This window comes from Phoca vitulina, unplaced genomic scaffold (assembly GCF_004348235.1).
Source record: "Phoca vitulina isolate PV1807 unplaced genomic scaffold, GSC_HSeal_1.0 scaffold59, whole genome shotgun sequence".
Lineage (NCBI taxonomy): Eukaryota > Metazoa > Chordata > Mammalia > Carnivora > Phocidae > Phoca > Phoca vitulina.
In genome coordinates this window covers 3,672,729-3,692,624 of record NW_022589762.1, presented here as the reverse complement: position 1 = coordinate 3,692,624, position 19,896 = coordinate 3,672,729, and the positions used below count along the sequence as shown (strand labels likewise).

General features: G+C 45.6%; 1 protein-coding gene across 3 annotated transcripts in view; it reads left to right on the top strand.

Annotated features, from left to right (window-relative positions):
* Nucleotides 1–19,896, top strand: part of IQSEC3 (IQ motif and Sec7 domain ArfGEF 3) — a 105,588-nt gene that overhangs the window by 12,067 nt on the left and 73,625 nt on the right. For all 3 annotated transcript variants that reach the window (XM_032390784.1, XM_032390786.1, XM_032390787.1), the window contains exon 2: nucleotides 17,757–17,840. In XM_032390784.1, coding sequence (XP_032246675.1) covers nucleotides 17,757–17,840 — 84 coding nt within the window. The remainder of the gene's footprint in view (nucleotides 1–17,756; nucleotides 17,841–19,896) is intronic.

Here is a 19,896-nt window from a genome sequence, read left to right as displayed (position 1 = left end):
CTGCTCTCTAAAACACAGGTGCCAGGACTGAGTCCTTATCCGGGAGATGTGGCCAGACCAGCCTGGGCACAGGGAGCCCCTCACTCACACTGTCCAGCCAGGCAGGTTCTGGATTCTGCCCATCTTTGGATGGCCCCTAGGAACCCACTGGCTTTCTCAGCCCCCGGGGTCACAAATGGGACCTCTGAAACAAGGTCAGTGAGAGCTCCTGAAGGACTCCATCCTCAGACTTCTGGCCACCTGTACTTGTGCAAGTTTTAGTACCAAAAATGCTGAACGTTTCACCTGGCCCTGTTGATTTTCATTTTGTTAATCTATTTGTGTTCTTTTTAAAATTTAAATTACTCTTTCCAAATAAATAATACATTGCCATATCACAAAATAAAAGGATGCAGGAATTGATAGTGAAACGTGTCTCCCCACCCCTGGTTCCAACCCACTCATCCCCATTGCCACCACCCCCCGGAAACCAGCCCTCAGAAAAGTTAGCAACTTCTCATGCGTCCTCCCAGGGTTATTCTAAGTACATTCAAGCAAACACACACACACACACACACACACAAATATATGTATGTATTTGTGTTTATGTGTGTGTGTTTTCTTTTACACAAATGGCAGCAAGCTATATGCTGCTCTGGACCTTGGCGCTTTTCCCCTAATAATCTATCTTTAAGCAGAGAGATTAAATAAAGCTAGGGACAGAGCCACGTGAAGACCCGAAGGGAAAACATTCTGCGCAAAGGCCCTGGGGCTGGAAGAAATGGATGCGTTCAAAGAATAGAAGAAGGGAAGGGTGGCCAGAAGGCAAGGGAGTGGGGGAGATGGGGTTGGGGAGTAAGATGGGCCTTCCAGAGGAGTTTGTGGAAGGGGAGGCTAATGGGAAGTCACCGGGTTGGAACTTTAGGCAGGGCAGTGAAGCAATGCACTACTACGGAAAACAGAGTCGGGGGTTAAAAGGGCAGAAGAGGGAGGGTAGCTCAGCAGAGAGCGCCCTAGAGTACCATTCACAATCATCTGCTATTCACTCATTCATTCTGTCTTTCTTTCAACAGCATGTACTCATTTCTCCTGTGTGCTGGGCATTTATGTACATCTATCATCTCATTTTATTGACCCTCGCGATGGGAAGGTATTATTATCCCTCGTTCACAGATGTGGCGACTGAGGCTCAGAGAGGTTGAGGTGGCCCACCCAAGGTCACACAGTAACGTGGTGTCTTCAAGATCCCCATGCAAGCTTCAGCTCTTATACCCTGACATAGCTTTCCCCACTCCAGGGGAGTCCTCTGCAGTGTGGGAAGTGCCTCCCCTCAGCCAGGCCCGATCAGGAACCTGGCTCAGTGTTCAGGGACAAAAAGGTTGGTGGCACCATGCCCATGTGACAGTTGTTCATGTTGCTGCAGCTCTGAACTTGGCCTTTGGCTCGCTCATCTCCATCATGCCATGCAGGACTAGGCTAGAGGACTGGCAGAATGCCACCCACATGTAGCCACAGATGGAGGATTTGTAGGTTCCCATGGAACATCGTATCCTTCCAGAGCCCACACAATCAGGAGGGTTCATGTAGGGGCTACAACAACCCAGTTCTGTGTGTGTTTGCACATGGCTGCACATGGAGGGTTGTATATATGCGTGTATATGTGTGTCTGCACACCCAAGGGTGAGTGTGTGTGCATTCATGTATTCACGTGTGCATAGGTTTGGGGAGTCTCTACTGACTTGGAGTACATTTAGGACCCATGTGCATTTTTATGAGAGCTCTGGATGTGTTCATGGAATGAGGTGTGCGTGTTAAGGTGTGTGTGCACCTAGGTGAGTGTGCAATGAGGGGCATGCATGTATATTTATGTGTATGAATCTTTGCACTCCCGAACAAGTGTCTATAAGCACATCACGTGTTAGTGTGTAGCAGTGGGTGTTGCTGTGGGTGTGTGAGTTGGGTTGGTGTGCATGAGCAGAGCGGCTGGCTAGGAGGTAGCTGAGGTATGGGATTGGAGACTGGCTGAGGTTTTGTGTTTCTGTCTAACTCCGAGTCTGACTATGCTATGGAGGGCAAGATCAAGGCTCTTCCATTCACAGCCCAGAGGCCACCTCCCCTCACATACCTGCCGTGGGGTTGTGGGGCGTGGCATGGGGCTAGTCTTAGCTGTGGATTTTCAGGAAGTCATCAAACCTCCCTTAGCCTTAATGTCCTCGTCAGGTACATGGCATTAATATTAACATTAATTATTATTATATTTATAATATATAATATTATTACTTTTACTACTGTTATCCACTGGGATCATTCATGGGGCCTTCAAAAATGTTTTGTAAATCAGAAACACTGACAAACGCAGTCATTATTATCGACCAGGATCTGCCTTCCCTGTTCCTGGAAAAACAGTGCGTGCCCACAATTGACTAAGGGTGGATGAGTAACACTGTGTAGGCGTGCTTCTCTGAGGCTGGCATGGGCTGGATGGCCCTGATCCGTCCTCTCAAACTGGCTTTGCCCAGTAGCCAGGCACCTGTCTGCCAGGTAATAGAGAACTCTCGTGAGGGCGTTTGGCAAGATGCAGCCGAGTGCCCGGCTCTGTGATTCCCGCTGAGCCACCCAGCCTGGCACGGGGAACTCTCCTGGCTCCCTACAAAGGCAGCTGGACTTCAAACAAGTAGGCTTCAAGATAGGCCACTGAATGGCTGTGGGGTTGCGGGCAGGGCCACCCTGCAGGGCAGGAAGGAAAGAGGGTAGCAGGAAGCTCCGGGACTGAGAGGAAGCCCTGAGGGCTCTAGGGCTGAGCAGGGGGGTAGTGTGGAGGGAGGAGGAGGTTGGGGCCTCCTGGCACACTCAAGTTACAGACCAAGTTTCCTGGTCTGAGTTAAGCTTCCCCAAGACCGCCAGATTGATGTCAAGGCTGTGTGATATTAAGCAAATATCTTGTCTCTCTGAGCCTCCTCATCTGTAAAATGAGGATTTATTTAATTGAGGGGTGCCTGGGTGGCTCAGTCGGTTAAGCATCTGCCTTCGGCTCAGGTCATGATCTCAGGGTTCTGGGATCGAGCCCCGCATCGGGCTCCCTGCCCAGCGGGGAGTCTGCTTCTCCCTCTCCCACTGCCTCTCTCTTTGCCTCTGCCCGCCCCCTTGTGCTTGCTCTCTCTCTCTCTTAAATAAATAAATAAAATCTTAAAAAAAATAAAATAAGATGAGGCAATGTCTGGAAAGGGCTTTGTACGCCTGCACACACGGTAATAGTGGTGGACAGTTCTCTGAGGCATGTACTTGGGCTTTTGTTTTCGTGAATGCACGCGTTTTCACAAAAGTGCGGGCTTAATTCCCCATTTTTCTCCAGCGCCCTCAGTAATAGGGACTTGATTCATGCATTGAGTCAACAAATGGTATCTACTATATGCCACGGAGCCAGGCTGCATCCTGTCCTGGATGGAGAGGCGAATTGGTCACCGATGCTGCTCTGCCCCGAAAAGCTCACCCTAGTGTAGGGAGATGAAGCCTATGCAAACATCGGTGATGTAGCGGGGAGAAAACAGACGGAGGCTGGTGTGGGAATCCAGAGGAAAGCGGGTCCAGTCCAGGCAAGGGCAGGGGCAGGGGCAGGGCCAGGGGCTGAGGCCAGCAGGGCTGGAGGGCAGGCACAAGCACAGCGGGGGAAGGCTTGGCAGGGGACATGTCTCAGCGCTGGGCTCTGGAGGGTGGGCAGAATCTGGAGACTGCAGATTGAAGCAGCCTGGGATCTCTGACTGAGGTTTCCCCCCACTTCGCTCTGTTTCCTAATGGTATACTTCAGAGATGGATAGGGGCTGTGCCATCCCCACAGCATTGCTGCAAGGCTTTGGAGCATGCAAGCCCAGGGCGGGGCGAGAGGAACTCTGGGTCTGGGAGCAGCAGGGACATACTAACCAGGCCAGGCCCAGCTCCCAGCACTTCAGATATATTGGTTCATTGAGTCCTCAGGATACCCTTGAGGTAGATGCCATTAGTATCCTATTTTACGGTAAGGAAACTGAGGCTCAGGCAGGCCAAGCTGTTAACTAGGAAGTGGCAAAACCAGCTTTGGACTCTGGACTTTCCATGCCCTGAAAACCCTGTATCGGTGCATGGTCCCTGTGTGGGTGCATGGTACGGACATTGATTTTGCCCCTGCTATGTGCTAAGCATCGTGCTAGCATGACTTGGGTTATTTTTGTTTTTTGTTTTTTTAAAGATTTTATTTATTTATTTGACAGAAAGAGACACAGTGAGAGAGAGAGTACAAGCAGGGGGAGTGGCAGGCAGAGGGAGAAGCAGGCTCCCCACTCAGCAAGGAGCCCAACCTGGGGCTCGATCCCAGGACCCTGGGATAATGACCTGAGCCAAATGCAGGTGCTTAACCGACTGAGCCACCCAGGTGCCCCGACATGGGCTATTTTGTTGGATCTTCACAATAACTCTAGGAGGTGGTTTCCTTTATGACCCTCCCCGATCACAGCTGAGAAATCTGAAGCTGCAGAAGGTCAGATAATCTGCCGAAGATCCCCCAGCCATCCCAGTGGAAAGGTAGGGCCTGCATGCACATCTTCCTAAACCTCAAGCCTGCTTGCTGTCCATGGAACCACGCTACCTCCTGTGGTTTAAGAGGCCTTGATGGAATTCCTCCCTAGAGCATGTGGCAACCTCACTGCTCCATGCAGGTACACTCCTGAGACCAGAGGACCTTGGATCAATGCTGGTTCGACCCCTTATCAGCTGTGTGACCTCGGAGAAACCAGGTCACATCTCTGTTCCTCGTCTGCAAATGGGGATAACTATATCTAACTCACATGGTGGTACAAAGGTTAAACGGCATGTAAGAAAATGCTGTATATAAACTGTGAAGTGCTGTAATGAAAGGAAGAGACAGCAGCATTGTGTGCCCACCACTGTGGTAAATGTGATAAGGAATGCACTAGGCAACACAAGCAAAAATAAACAAGTGGGATCACATCAGACAAAAAAGCTTCTGCTCAGCAAAGGAAACCATTAACAGAGTGAAAAGGCAGCCTACGGAATCAGAGAAAATACTTGCCAATCATATGTCTGGTGAGGGCTTAATATCCAAAATAGATAAGGAACTCATAAAACTCAATAGCAAAAAAACAAACATCCGGTTTAAAAATGAGCAGGGGCACCTGGGTGGCTCAGTCGGTTAAGCATCTGACTCTTGATTTTGGCTCAGGTCATGATCCCAGGGTCCTGGGATTGAGCCTCATGTCAGGGCTCCCTGCTCAGCGGGGAGTCTGTTCTCCCTCTGCCCCTCCCTCCCTGCTGTGCACACTCTCTCTCTCAAATAAATAAATAAAATGAAAACAGAATCTGAAAGAAATATCCACACCCCCATGTTCACTGCAGCATTGTTTATAGTGGCCAAGACCTGGAAACAACCTAAGTGTCCACCAACGAATGAATGAATAAAGAAAGTGTGGTATATGTATCCACTGGAATATTATTCAGCCGTGCGAAAGAAGGGACTCCTGCCATTTATGATGGAACTTGAGGGCATTATGCTGAGTGAAGTAAGCCAGACAGAGAAAGACAAATACTGCGTGATATTATTTATACAAGGAATCTTAAAAAAAAAAACACACACACACACATACAAAGTCAAACTCAGAGAAGCAAAGTGGTTGCCAAGGGCTAGGGGCTGGGGGAAAACAGGGAGGGTTTGGCAAAAGGACGCATGCTTTCAGCTACAAGATGAAGAAGGCCTGAGGGTCTAATGGAAAACATGGTGACTATAGTCGATAACACTGAATTATATAATTGAATAACTACAAAAAGGAAGGCACCAGACCCAGGCAGACTCTGTCCTCAGTTTAGCGAACAATGCACAAGTCAGCAGTGGCAGGCCCCGTGCGTGTGCACGGGGATACAGAGACACACGGGACGGGGAGTTTGCCATTTGACTGGGATATACAACAATTAATTCGAGGATGGAGTACCTACTGTTGATTATATACTACTGTGGGCTGTGGGCTCAATTCCTCCAGGGTATTTTCTCCTTGGATTCTTCCAGCTCTCCAGTGAGAGACCACTATTATCATGCCCATTTGAGTGATAAGGGAAGATACACAGAGTGGTTCAGACACTTCCCCGAAGTCACACAGCGAGTAAATGACGAAGGTGCCATGAACACCCAAGTCATCCTGATTCCAAGCCAAGGTCTTTCGCCTGCGCCTGCCACGTCCATGACATGAAATCACGTTTTCAGGAGGGCGCTTTGCTGGTCTGGGGGACGGGCTGGGAGGTGGAGCTGCGGTCAGGAGGCCGTTACAGTAACAACCAGCAGCCGGGCGCGGCCTGCGCTCTGCTTCCTCCACAGGGAGCTTTCGCGCCAGTCACCTCTTACGACACAAAGCAGCGCAGTGACCTCGTGCATTTCCCAGACAAGGGAACAGACTCAGAGAGCTCAAGTGACTTGTCCCAAACCACACAGCTAGATGCCTCTCTAGCATTTGCACCCAGGCCTCCTGTTTGGGTGGCTGTACACCCCAGCCTTTTCTATGGCAGTAAAATAACGTGGAGGCTGGGACCAGGCCTGGGTTCTTGTCCGACCTCGACCTCTTCCTAGCAGTGTGACTTTGACCATGTTACCAAATCTCTCTACTCGTCTGCGAAATGGTAATAATAAAATCTACCTCTCCGGTCTATTGTTTTATGGTTATTGCACATCAAGTTCCTAGCAGGCAGTAAGTGCTCAAAAAGTAAATGAACAAGCAAGCAGTTATGGAGTGTTACGGACTTCTGAGCTCTGTGGAGGGGAGTAAGGAGGAGAGATGACCCTTTCTGTTAGGAAGAGAATGCCCGGATGTCTTTCTAAGGAAACATGAAAGGAGATGGGGTCCACTGTTTCTAGTTTGAATTGAGTGGAAAACTTGCAAAATCTGCATATAAGTAAGTACAAGCCACTTCCTTTCTCTGCCCCTGGCTGCCGGAACATCTGTAAGCACTTGCCTTATTAAGATCTTTCCAAAGCTTCCCGTGGAAGATTGCAGTGGCAGATTGCACCAATGAGCAAAGAAAATCTACCCCTTCCTTCATTGCCCCCACGCCGGGAGCAAGGGTTGGGGGCCTGGGAAGGAGGTTGTCAAGATGGCATCCTGGTAGGTCCCTGCTTGCAATAATAGCACCGTGGTTACTGAGTGCCCTGGGGGCAAGGACTAATAATATCAATAATAGTCATTATAAGATTTTGCATCTGTGCAGGGTTTATTATGTTTCTCCCAAGGCAGTTTCACATTCAAAGTCTTATTGAATCCCTACAATTTAGTGACATAAACAGGGCAGGAATAAGAACCTCATTTACCATGACTTGACTTTCCTGAGGGCCGACAGTAGTGGAGGGTGAGCTGGGTCTCCATCTCTAGCACTTCTCAGGGGCTCTCGGCCCCAGGCCCAGCTCCAAAATTTCCCCCATTCAACCATCCTCAGCCCCAGTTTTCTCATTGTCCTAGTTTCTGGCCCCCTGGACTCCTTTGGCTCAGTCATGAGCCATCTGGTCTCTGAAAATCCAATCTAGTGGTTGAAGGGAAGGAAAAATCCAGTATTTTTATCTGCTGCTTGGAGGGGGGTTAATAATTAGGTGATCTGGGGCCAATGGGTCCAAGGAAGTTCGTAAAGAAATTATTCTAAAGCTTCTTGATGAAGAATCAAGAAATGAAAAGGGGGAGAAAAAGATTTTGGTCTTTAAAAAATCAGCCACGTTAAGGTACAATTATATAAATGAAATTCACCCATTTAAAGTGTATGAGTTTAGACAAATGTCTACAGTTCCGTAACCATGATCTCAATCAAGCTATAGAACATTTCCATGACCCCAGAGGAACTCTTGTGCCCTTTTGCAGTTCAAACTCTTGTCTCCCATATCACTGAGACTGATCTGATGTCAGTATAGTTTTGCTTTTTCTAGAAAGTCATACAAATGGAATCATAGGGCATGTAGACTTTTGTGTCTAGCTTCCTTCATTTAGTATGATGCTCTTTTGAAATTCATCCACGTTGGCACATGTATGAGTAAGCTTTTTCCTTTTTATTCCTGAATAGTACTCCATTGTATAGATATACCACAATTTGTTTACCTATTTACCAGTTCATGGACATTTAGGTTATTGCTGTTTTTTTTTTTTTACATGAATCTTTATTTTATTGATAATAACTGCTTCTACATACATTTAGAACACATGGGCCATATGTGTGAAGGATATATCGTTTACTCAATTTACAGACGATGCTTGGCGAGCATATGTAGTTGGGCCCTCCTTGTATTAACTCTAGGCCGGCTCCATCCCGCTCCTACTCCTCTGGCCAGGGTGCAAATGCTTGGAAAGTGGGAACCACTCATTTTAGTCATGCAACTCAAGAAATGAACATTCAAACCAAAACGTGGTGTTTAACTTTATTTATTGTATTTTATTTTGTTGTGATAAGAACACTAACCATGAGATCTACTCTCTTAAGTTTTTAAGTATACAATATAGGCTTATTAACTATAGGCACAAAATTGTACAGCAGATCTCTAGAACTTATTCTTCATGCATAATCGAAACTTTGTGCCCTTTGATTAGCGATTTCCCATTTCCCCCCACTCCCCTAACCACTGGTAACCACCATTCTACTCTCTGATTTTATGAGTTTGACTATTTTAGTTACCTCATATAAGTGGGATCATGCAGTATTTGTCCTTCCATTTTACTTATTATTTTATTATTTAACTTAATGTGATGTCTTCAAGGTTCATCAATGTGGTCATGTATCACAGGATTTCCTTCTTTTAAAAGTCTGAATAGTATTCCATTGCATGTATATACCACATTTTCTCTATCCACTTATCCATTGATGGACATTTATGAATCTTGGCTTCTTTGAATAGTGTTACACTGAATATTGGGGTGCTAATATCTCTTCAAGATCCTGATTTCAGTTCTTTTGGATGAATAACCAGAAGTGGGATTTCTGGATCATATGGTAGTTCTATTTTTAATTTTTTGAGAAACTTCCATACTGTTTTCCATAGCAACATTTTGCATTCCCACCAACAGTGTACAAAGATTCCAATTTCTCTGCATCCTCCTCAACACTTGTCACATACATATATACATATATTTTGACAATAGCCATCATAAAAGGTGTGAGGTGATATCTCATTGAGGTTTTGATCTGTATTTCCCTGATGATGAATGATGTTGAGCATCTTTTCATGTGTCTGTTGGTCCTTTGTATGTCTTCTTTGGAGGAATGTTTTATTCAAGTCTTTAGCTCATTTTTAATCAAGTTATTAGCTTTTTTGCTCTTGAGTTGTAGGAGGTTTTTTTAATATATTTTGGAAATTAATTGCTTATCTGATATTATGGTTTGCAAATAATTTCTCCCATTTAGTATGTTACCTTTTCACTCTGTTGTTTCCTTTGCTCTGTAGGAAATTTCTGGTTTAATGTAGTCCCACTTCTCTATTTTTATTTTCATTGCTTGTGGTTTCGGTGTCATATCCATGAAATCATTTCCAAGACCAATGTCATGAAGTTTTCCCCCTGTGTTTTTTCTTCTAAGAGTTTTATAGTTTCAGGTCTTATGTTAAGTCTACCATCCATTTTGAGCTGCTTTTATGTACTGTAAGCTATAGGTCCAAATTCATTATTTTACATGTGGATATTCACTTTTTTCAACACCATTTGTTGAAGAGACTATCCTTTCCCTATTGTGCATTCTTGGCACCCTTGTCAAAGATTAATTGAATGTATATGTGTAGAATTCCCTGTTATTGTTTTTTTTGCTTGTTTGTTTGTTTTTACTGCTGTGAACATTCGTTGCTCTGAATAGTTTTTTGTCAATCTATGTTTTTATTTATCTTGGGTAAATACCTAGGAATGCAATTACAAGGCCATGTGATAAGTGCATGTTTCACTTTGTAAGAAACTGCCAGATTACTTTCCAAAGTTTTGCACCATTTTACATTTCCACCAAAAGTGGAAAAGTGTGTGTAAGAGTTGCAGGTGCTCCACACCCTTTTCAACACTTGGTATTGTCAGACTTTTAAATTTTACTAATTCTAGTGGGTGTGCAATGGTATCTCATTGTGTTTTTAATGTGTATTTCCTTAATAACTAATCATATCATTAGTATATTTTCTTTGGTGAACTATCTCTTTCAAATCTTTTGGATATTTGTCCATAAAGTTGTTAGTCTTTTTATTAGGTTGTAAGTATTATTCATTTTTTAAATGGCATCTTTCAAAGGGAATATTTATTTTGATGAAGTCTAATTTATTAATTTTTTTCTATGGTCTGTGCTTTTTGTGTCCTAGCTGGGACATCTCTGCATCCTCTAAGTCACACATTTTTTCCTATGTTTTCTTTGAGAAGTTTTAGAATTGTACCTGGTAATTTGGGATATGTTCCATTTTGTATTAATTTATACATAAATATGGCCCAGGGTATGAAGTCCATTTTATTTTTGCGTATGGATATTCCATTGTTTCAGCACTATCTGTTAAAAAATTTATCATTCCCCATTGAATTACCTTGGTACTTTTACCATGAAGTAATTTATGAGAATTAATACATGTTTGAGTCTATTTCTAGCCTCTTTATTTGGTTCAATCCATCCGTATGTCCGTCCTTCTGCCAACACCAAATTGTCCTAATTTTGGTAGCTTTATTTTAAGTCTTGAAAGCACATAGTGTAAGACCTACAACTTGTTCTTGTTTTTTAAAGTTGTTTTGGCTTTTCAACCTCTCCCACCTCCCAGGAAGAGGAGTGACCTCTGAGAAAAGGAGTGACATTTTCCTCCTATTCATCATGTTTAGATAGAGAAGTCTTCCTGGAGGAGCTGAGAAAATTAAGAGAAAGTGAAGAAAAAAAAAAAAAGGAGCCTGGTCTTCAGGCTCTGCCAGCCCTAGTGATGGTGGTCCCAGGAGGGGTGGGGGTCAGGGAGGTGACAGGAAATGATTTTATGATTTCTTCTTTTCCTGGAGCTCAAGGCAGCTCCTTTAGAGGGGTTCCTGGTTGTCTCCTTCCAAGGACTGGTGGTTAAATCTGTTGCCTTCACCTTGGAAGAAGAGGAAGGGGTTCTTCATTCAAAGTTGTCCCTCTGGGATCCTGGTTTTGCCTCTTTGATTCTCCTGCTGGGAGTCCATCTTCTTCATCCCTCTGCCAGCCTCACTTACCATGGTGCTATACACACCACCAGTTTCTCCAAACTACTTGACTATTTTTATGGCCATGCAGTGGAATCCTGAGTCTCAAACTGAATATAGATGTGGGAAGTTATAGGTGCACAGCCTCCCAGAATTCCAAGGGCCTGGCCCTGGCTAAAGGTTTAATCAGCTCCTGCCAGCATTTGCCATCTCCTTCCCCTCCCAGCCCCCTGGCCCCTTGGTCCCTGTTCTCCCCTCATAGCACCACCACCCTCTCCCCAGCTTCCTTCTTAGTTCTTCCAGGAACAGGGTTCTTTTCTGGCCGAACCTGAGGCTCCCCCTCTTCCTTCAGGTCCACGCTGCCTTCTGTGAAGACCCTTAAGTCCCTGTCTTGCTTGGGTGATGCCCTGAAGTCCCTTAAGCCAGCTGCCCCTCACTCTGCACCTCTCATTCCTGAGTCCTCCAAGCTCCTTCCCAGCCCCGCCTCATGGCATGACCAGGGATAAGACACACATCAAAAGCCTTGTTCTGGGTCCTGACCGCCCCATATTGCCACATCCACCCACGATCCAGCTACGCCACCAATAATCATCAGCTTGGGGCACTTTTGGATTGCTAAAGCCAGAAAGGACTGAATTCTGCCTAAAGTCATGGGCCATGCAATTAAAAATACAAGAAATAAGCTTTTGGCCTGGATACAACAGGCTTCCCTCATTTGGAATTCCAAGAGCCAAATACTGAGAATGGGTCATGTTCCTTTTCCAGACAGGCCCCTTCCATTGCCATTCCTTGGGTCCCTCCAGCTCCAGAACTCCTAGGGCCACAGCCCTGGGCTGCAGACCCCACAGACTGCGATGTGAAGAGTGCCTCTGGATTTGTGTGACATGATGGCTCTGAGAAAGTCCCTCCCAGGCTCATGCTCCAGAGCGGGTTGGGGACTGTTTGATTCCAAGGCCTGGCTCACATTCCTAATGCAACTTGAAAGGTCCCCTTAACCCCAAAGTGCAGCAATTGCATTCAGGCCTATGAGGGCAGGCCTTTCTCCTTTCTTTACTTCTCCAGTAGCAATGGGAGACAGACAAGTCTGGGTCCTAGGTGCTCTAATCATCCAGCCTCCTAGGGATTTGCTCAACGCACTGGGACCCCGTTTCACTTTACACTAGGTCCCAGGTTCCACAACAATGAACTGGGGATGCAGAAATGTTGTGAGTCACCATCTGCCCTGGTATGATGAATCAGGTACAAGGAGCTGAACATGTCCAGTGCGAAGCCTCCAGGAAGCAGGTTCTGAGAGCAGCTTGTTCTTGTTGTATCGAGGGGACATTTTCTGCCTTGTGATGCTCATGAAATGCAGCACTGGTTGACTTCAGGGACACAGAAAGCGTCATTGGTGGAAGAAAAATTCTTCCTTTCTTTCTGTCATCTGAGCTGATGAAATGAAAGGGCAAATCTGATAAGTAAATGAATACATGTTCATGACGGTAAGCTTTTACCTTCATGAGGTGCACAGATGTTCCATGTTGTATTTGCTTCCCTAAAAGTCCTGCAGGTGCAGGTATTGCTACTGTCCTAGTTTTACTGGTGAGAAAACCAAGGCTTCAAGAGGCAAGGGACTGGAATGAACTTACACAAGGATTGTGGCCTATCTGTGGAGAGCTGATGACCCTGGCATTGACTCTCAAAACCTTGTGTGGAGTGGGATGGAGGCGAGGCCTCACATCAGGTGTCCTGAGGGAAGAAAGCCTTATTCTGGGTTCCATGGACAGAAGCCAGGTGTGCCCATGCCACCGCCTTGCATCTGGACAAGCTGTGATGGGACATGCTGGTAACAGCCTTGGGTTGGTGCCACTCCAGGGACCCTGTCTTGTCCCTCCCTGGCTCCCACTCCCCTTTGCAGCCTCTGGTGCCCAGTGGTCCATCTGCTGTGGTGGCAGTGCTCCCAGGGAAAGCTAGACAAGAGGGAAGCAGAGAGGGATAAAGGGCTAAGGATTCAGGAAGCAGCTCAAGGGCAGTGTCAGGACAAGCCTTGGACTTGGGCAGGGAAGAACAAGTCTTCTGCCCACATTCTCATTATGGCTTCCTTTTCCAGCTTCAATCAAACAGGAACTTATCTTTTGCCAGTGTGGATGTTCTGTTAGCTGGTGGGCTCTCTGAGGCAGGGGTTGCATGTGATGCTTCTCTGCACACTCATGCATTGAGCACCAACAGTGTACCAGGCACTGGGGACTCCCAGTCCAGGGTTTGGTGGCTGGACACATGAATGCCCATTGGCCAAAAACCTTATGAAGTAGAGTAATGGGCATGATCCTTGAAACTAGCGTGTCTGGGTTGTAGGCTCTCCTACTAACTAGCTGTGTGACCATGGGCAAGTCATTTACTTGTTCTGAATCTTGGTTTTCTCATTTGTAAAAGAGAGGATGATGACACATACTATAAAGAGTTGTCATAAGGGTAAGGCGTATGTTGAATGCATGACCTATCATTAGTGGTCCACAAACTCACTATGCCTCAGTTTCCTCATCTGTAGAGTGATGAGGAAGTTGTACTCAATGGTGTTTTGTGAGAATTAATAAGTTAATACATGGAAAGTGTTAGAACAGTCCGTGCCACATAGTAAATATTATGAAGTACTAAGATATAATTATCAGTATTTTGCTGTCCCAATTTTATCATCTACATCTATCTATCTATCTATCTATCTATCTATCTATCTATCTATCTGCTAAACTCTAGTCCTTATTTGTATCTTACTCGTTTTTCCACTACTATCCTCTTTCTGTTCTAGGATCCCATCCAAGGTACCACGTGAAAATTTGTCATGTATTCTTAGTTTTCTCTGGTCTGTGACAGTTTCTGTCTCTTTTTGGTTTTCAGGACCTTGACAGTTTTGAGGAGTACTGGTCAGATATTTTGTAGAATGTCCTCAATTTGGGTGTGTCTGGTGGTTTTCTCACGGTTAGGCTGTGGTTATGGCTTTGGGGGATGAATACCACAGAGGTGAAGTGCTCTTCTTATCACACCCCCAATTTTATTTTTAATGGGAATGAATTCTTTGGATCCCTTTGTTTGGGTTTTCCTTTGGGGTGGAGAGAAGGAAGTCTGGGAGGGTAAAAGCAACGTTCAGCCAACTTAAGTTAAGACCATGGGGTCTTGGACCATGACCTTGGGTGGGGGAGGTGGCCAGGCTGGTCAGAGGTGGGCAGAGCAGGACTTATAATTCAGCATGAACTAAACTCCAAGAGAAGGCAAGAAGGGAGGTTCTAATGGGGAGCCCTTGGCCCAGGCTGAGGAGACCCATGGGGTAGAAGGTGGATAGAGGGGAAATAGGAGAAGAGCTAAAGGCAAGCTTCCCCTCTCAGCTGGACTGTCCTGAGGGACCTCATCAGCAGGAACCCCAAAAGAGACCATAAGCCCCAATAGCACTGCCATCCCAAGCTCAAGGTACAGAAGGACTTGGGGACATCCTGGATTACATCGTCCATTGCACGTGCCAACGCAGCTGAATCTGGGGAACTGGGAGGACCATCTGGAACCTGCCTGAGTGCCTGGCCAGAAAAGCATCTCCCAGCTCTGGGAGTGTGCCTCTGAGAAATGGAGGCAGGATCAAAACAGAGCCCTCAGGCACCCGGCTTGTGACTGTACCCAAGTGAGCTCTCCTTCCTGAAATGCTAGAGCCATGGGTGGTAAACAAGCTCTGCCTCTTTGCCTAGGATCTCGGGGGCTTTTTTTGGAAATCCGAACCTGCCCTGGGGCACAGGTACATCCAGTGGCAGGAGCTGGGGGGTAGGTTCTCTGCCACCTCCATACCTGGGTCTACCTGCCCCTCCATGGTTTGGGCTCTGAGCCCTTCTGGTTCCTGCCCTGTCTCCTCCTTCCTCCTTTCCCTTCTCCTCAGGCTGGGCAGTCCTAGGGGCTATCATGCAACATTCGGGATCCAGACAATTCTCTAAAGGTTCTGATTTGCCCCAGGAACCCCAGGGCTGGAGTAAGGGAGGTAGGGGGAGCTGGAAGCCTGAGCTGGGACTTCGGTCAGGGAACTACTGTAGACAAATTACTTCCCCACTCTGGGCCCAGTTTTCTCATGTGTGAAATGAGGGGTCAGATTCAATTATTTTCCTTACTGCCCTTTTAAAAACTATATTAGTTGCATTAATTATTAGTCTATAATCTATAGATTATATATAATCCATAATCAAGAATTTATTAAATTAACAAAAATCCAAGATAAAAATTGCCCATGATCCATCCTGAAATGACATTAATATTTGTGTTGGTTCCTGACATTTTCTAGTCCTTGTTCAGATATATATTCAATTTTAATGTATTTACAGTAATACCATAAGTAGGAATTTATTTTGAACATTTTTCAGCTAACATTACACCAAGCATATCTTTCCCTTTCCTTTTTTTGCCTCCTTTGTCCTGCTCTCTTCTTGCTGAGGTAGCCAACGTGAACCACTTAGTTATATATGTACTCATCTAGAAATACAGTACACTGTATAGAATATGCATTTGAGGGAGAGGAGTCATTGTTTGTTCTACAAAACTATATACATTTCTCTGCAGCTTGCTTTTCTCATTTAGCCATACGTTGTAGAAATCCACCCCGGCCAAGAGATATCATGCATAATTCCATACAGAGAGATAACACGTAACTCCATGGGATGGATGAAGCTAATCCCAATGTATTCAACCAGTCCCTGATTGGTGGGGTCTCTGGTAATTTCCAGCTGTTTTTTTCCCCCCACTAAAAACAACTCCACCACATTTTGTACAAATACCTTTATGAACAGGTTACTTGCATTTCTAAGGTATAAAATTCCAGAGGCGGGATTGCTGGGTCAGAAGACATGCGTTCTTTTTAATTTCCAAAAACAGCTGTAAAAATCCACAACCACACAGGCAGTGGATTAGGGCACTTCTCTGCCCACATTCTCACCAGCCCTTGTAGTTACTTGTCTTTCTAATGTCTGCCGGTCCGATGGATGGGAAATGGCATCTCTCTGTTGCTTCCGTTTGCACTTTCCTATTTACTAGTAAGGTAGAGCATCTTTCCATCTATTTGTTAGCTCTTTGGATTTCCTTTTCTGTCAGCCAGAATTCATGTCCTTTGCCCATTTTTTCTACTGGCTCTGTCTTTGCATTATGAATTTGTGGGATCTCAGGGTAGGATACGCACTTGCCTTCTGCCATATGTATTGCAAATATATTTTCCCACTCAATCATTTGTCGTTTGACTTGCTAGAGTATCGTTTCCCACACAAGATGCTTTCATTTTATGTAGTCAGATATATTTCTTTTTCTTAATGGCATTTCAATTTCCTGTTTTGTTTTAAAAGTCTTCCCAACACATAAGCTGTCTTCCTAAGTTTCCTTGTAAATTTTCCCTTGTTTTACGTTTTCCCACTGAAACATGAAATCTTTCTGGAGTTATTTTTGTTAAATTAAGGTAGGCTCCAACATTATTTTCTCCCGTGAGAAGAGCCAAACTCAGCAGTTTCTAATCTATGCTCTTGTAATCGTGGGGCCCCCAAGAGACACCTGGGAGGTGGCTACCAAAATTGGGGCTAGCAGGTCAGGGAGGTGGCATAGACCTCCCACTTCCTGCCCATAGAGCCATTCCACTTTGGTTACTTCACAAAAGGGCTCCCAGGAAAGATTGGGTTTGGACAAAGTGTTCTGAGGCTAAAAGGAGTTTAAACACCTCTTTCAGGCAATCTTTGGGGGCCCCTCCAGGTCTGACATTCTCTGACTCCACGATGGTGAACGCTTGCTAAGGGAGAGAAGACAACATGTCAGCATAACTTTATCCAAAAGTAATTTTAATATTAAATCCCAAGGTGGCTCAAAGTAGATATTAGAATCACAGAGTTTTTACGATGGAAGGCACCTTGGAAATCATCTAGTTTAATGGCTCTCAATTCTGGCTACTGTTCGAATCATCTGGGAGCTTATAAAAGTCCTGGTGTCCCTGACCTGGGGCGGTGGGGGGAGGGGTGGCAAGGGGGGCGGGGGGGAGGGACCAGGCATTGATGGTTGAAAAAGTCTCCTGGTGATTGTAATCAGCAGCTAGTGTTGAAGACCACTTCTCTAGTTTAACTCCCTTATTTCATTAGCAAATAAATTGAGACCCAAGAAAGGTAAATGAGGTATCACACAGCTGGCTAGCTGTAGCGTTGGCACTTGAACCTTTATCTGTGCCTCTCAGTTGGCTTTTTCATTTGCATCAAACCAATCCCTCATCAAGCACCATGCCTTGGATTTTCAGCCGGCAACACTAAAATCTCTGTATGAGTGCTTTGTATCTTTGCATATGGTCAGCTTAAACACGTTCACTGCATACAGTTCTGTGCATCATAGATGAATAGACCTAGTTCAGCCTTGCTGGACCGAAGTGGGGAACGGAATTATAAAGAACTATAATGATAAAAGAGCCGAATTAATGGTACATCCTATGCAGAGGAACCTACTGCGGGGCTGGGGGCTCAGAAGGAGGAAGAGTGAGCTGATGGGATGTCCGGGGGCTGCAAACAGAGGCAGGGATGCCTTGGTGCCGGCTGGGCCCAGCCTGTCAAGGCCACCTCTGACCTTCTCCCTCTGCTCTCTCTGCAGGAATGAGACTGTGTTACACCAGTTCTGCTGCCCAGCTGCCGACGCTGAACAGAAGCCCGCCGGCTCCGACTTGGCCTCCCAAAGGTGGGAATGAATTGGTGGCCGTCCTCCCTTCCCCACCCCCACCGTCCTTCCCCTTGGAGCAAAGCACACCACACAGCGCCTCTTGCTCTGAGTCCTGTGTTCTTGTTTGTCTGTTTTTGCCTTCTGCCTCCTGCTTCTATTTCTCTTTCCTTCCTCTGGACCCCAGATGAGCCATTCCCAACTCTTGAGGTCATTATACCCTATTGTTCAAACTCCAAACTTAGGCTCCTTCCCCCAAACGGCCTACATAATATGTCATCTTTTTAAACGTCAAGGGAAATTAAATTAGATTATGCAGAGTGTGTGTATATATATATGTATATATATATATACTCTGAATATATATATACATATATATGTGTGTGTATATATATATATATAAAATCACATAGGTTGTCTGGCACTCAGGAGGGGCTCAACCAATGGTAGCACCCATCCTTTCTATTATAGCAAAGATTGACACTTTTCTTTCTTTCTCCTTCCATAAAGGAGCCAAGATGACTGAGCTTAATTTTGAAACTTCACTGAGATAGCTGTTGACCTGGGAAGGAAGGGGGAATGTTGGGTCAAGGGTCGATGTCACTGTCCCAGGCTTTCCTCATCTTATTGTGGGTTAGTCATAGTCCCTCTTACTTTGATTAATTTTTAAAAATTAATTAATTTTTTTTACTAGGGAAATAAATATTTAATAGTCACTGATAACATCTCAGGGTCGTAAAATTAAATATATATATGTATACATATTTACATTTTTTTGATTGGCACAGGCACGGCATGCCCATCTAATGAGACAGAAAATGTGGGTTTTACAGCACATATTTCGGGTCTTTCCAATATTGTCAACAAAATAGCAGCCTTCTGTGGGAAATAGTCATAGTCATCAAAAAAATCTATTTGTTAGGTTTTAAATGTACTATAAATTTTTCACTTTACCGGGGAGATCATGCATGTTCCTCTAGGTTTATGTGCATCACCGTCATCACATTCGCAAAGCCTGCCCGGGAAGAAGCGCAGTGAGTCACCCAGCACTGCCTGGATAGGCTTGAACACCGCAAGGCAGCTCCCGGCTCGGCCGGCTTCCCACACTCTGACCCCTCTCCACATGTCAGCTCCTGGCTGTTTGCTGTGGACATGTTACATCTCAGGACTGACACCTTCATTCTTTCTTTGAGTTTCTTAAGCTCAAGACTTTCCTGAAATGTAAGTGCAGGGAAATACTTCTGTTCCGTGCCAGCCACTTCCCCAGTGAGAGTATGGGCATGAGAGCCAACATGAGCTGCTGACCTCACTGGCCCTCTGTCCGCCCGCCTCCTATTTTGTTGTCCCTCCTCCTCATGCTCTCGTCTGCCTTCTTCCACCTTCACCTGTCCCTCCAGCACTCCTCTTCCTCCCTGACGCCAAATTCCTCTCCTCTCGCTCGTCTTGATCCCTGCGCTGTCAGCCTGGGTCCCTTGTTATGCTTTGTTCTCTTTCCACCAATTTTCCTGTCTCAGTCCTGCACATTTCTCTTTTCTTTACTTGTTTCTGACTTCACTGGGAGTCAAGATACTTGGATTCTGGCCAGAAAGTTGCCCCATCTACAGTCTCCTGTTGTTGGGACTCATTTGAGCAAGTTGCTTAGCTCCCCTGGGCCTCAGTTTCCCCTTCTGTATAATCAAGAGGGTGATCTATCTGGAAAGTAATGTTGACATTTCATCTCATTGAGTCTCTCAGCTGCTCAGTGAGGTTAGACCAGGCAGGTTTTCTTATCCCTGTCTTATGTAAGAGCAAGGGGAGGTTTGGAGTACTCAAGGGCCTTGCCCGCAATCACACAGCCAGAAAGTACCAGTACCCAGACTCACCCTGAGCATGTGACTCCTATTGCTCAGCATTTCCAGGTTTAGGACTCAAAGATGCCATCATCTTTCCTCCTTTGTTCCTTGGAAAGGAACTAGATAGTAATCAGAATGGTAGCCATTGACATAAAGCCACCCCTGAAAGGTGTTACTACTGGGAAATCAGGGTCAGGGAGGAGGCAGGACTCCGAGAAGGGAACTCGAGGAGTTAAGCCAAAACC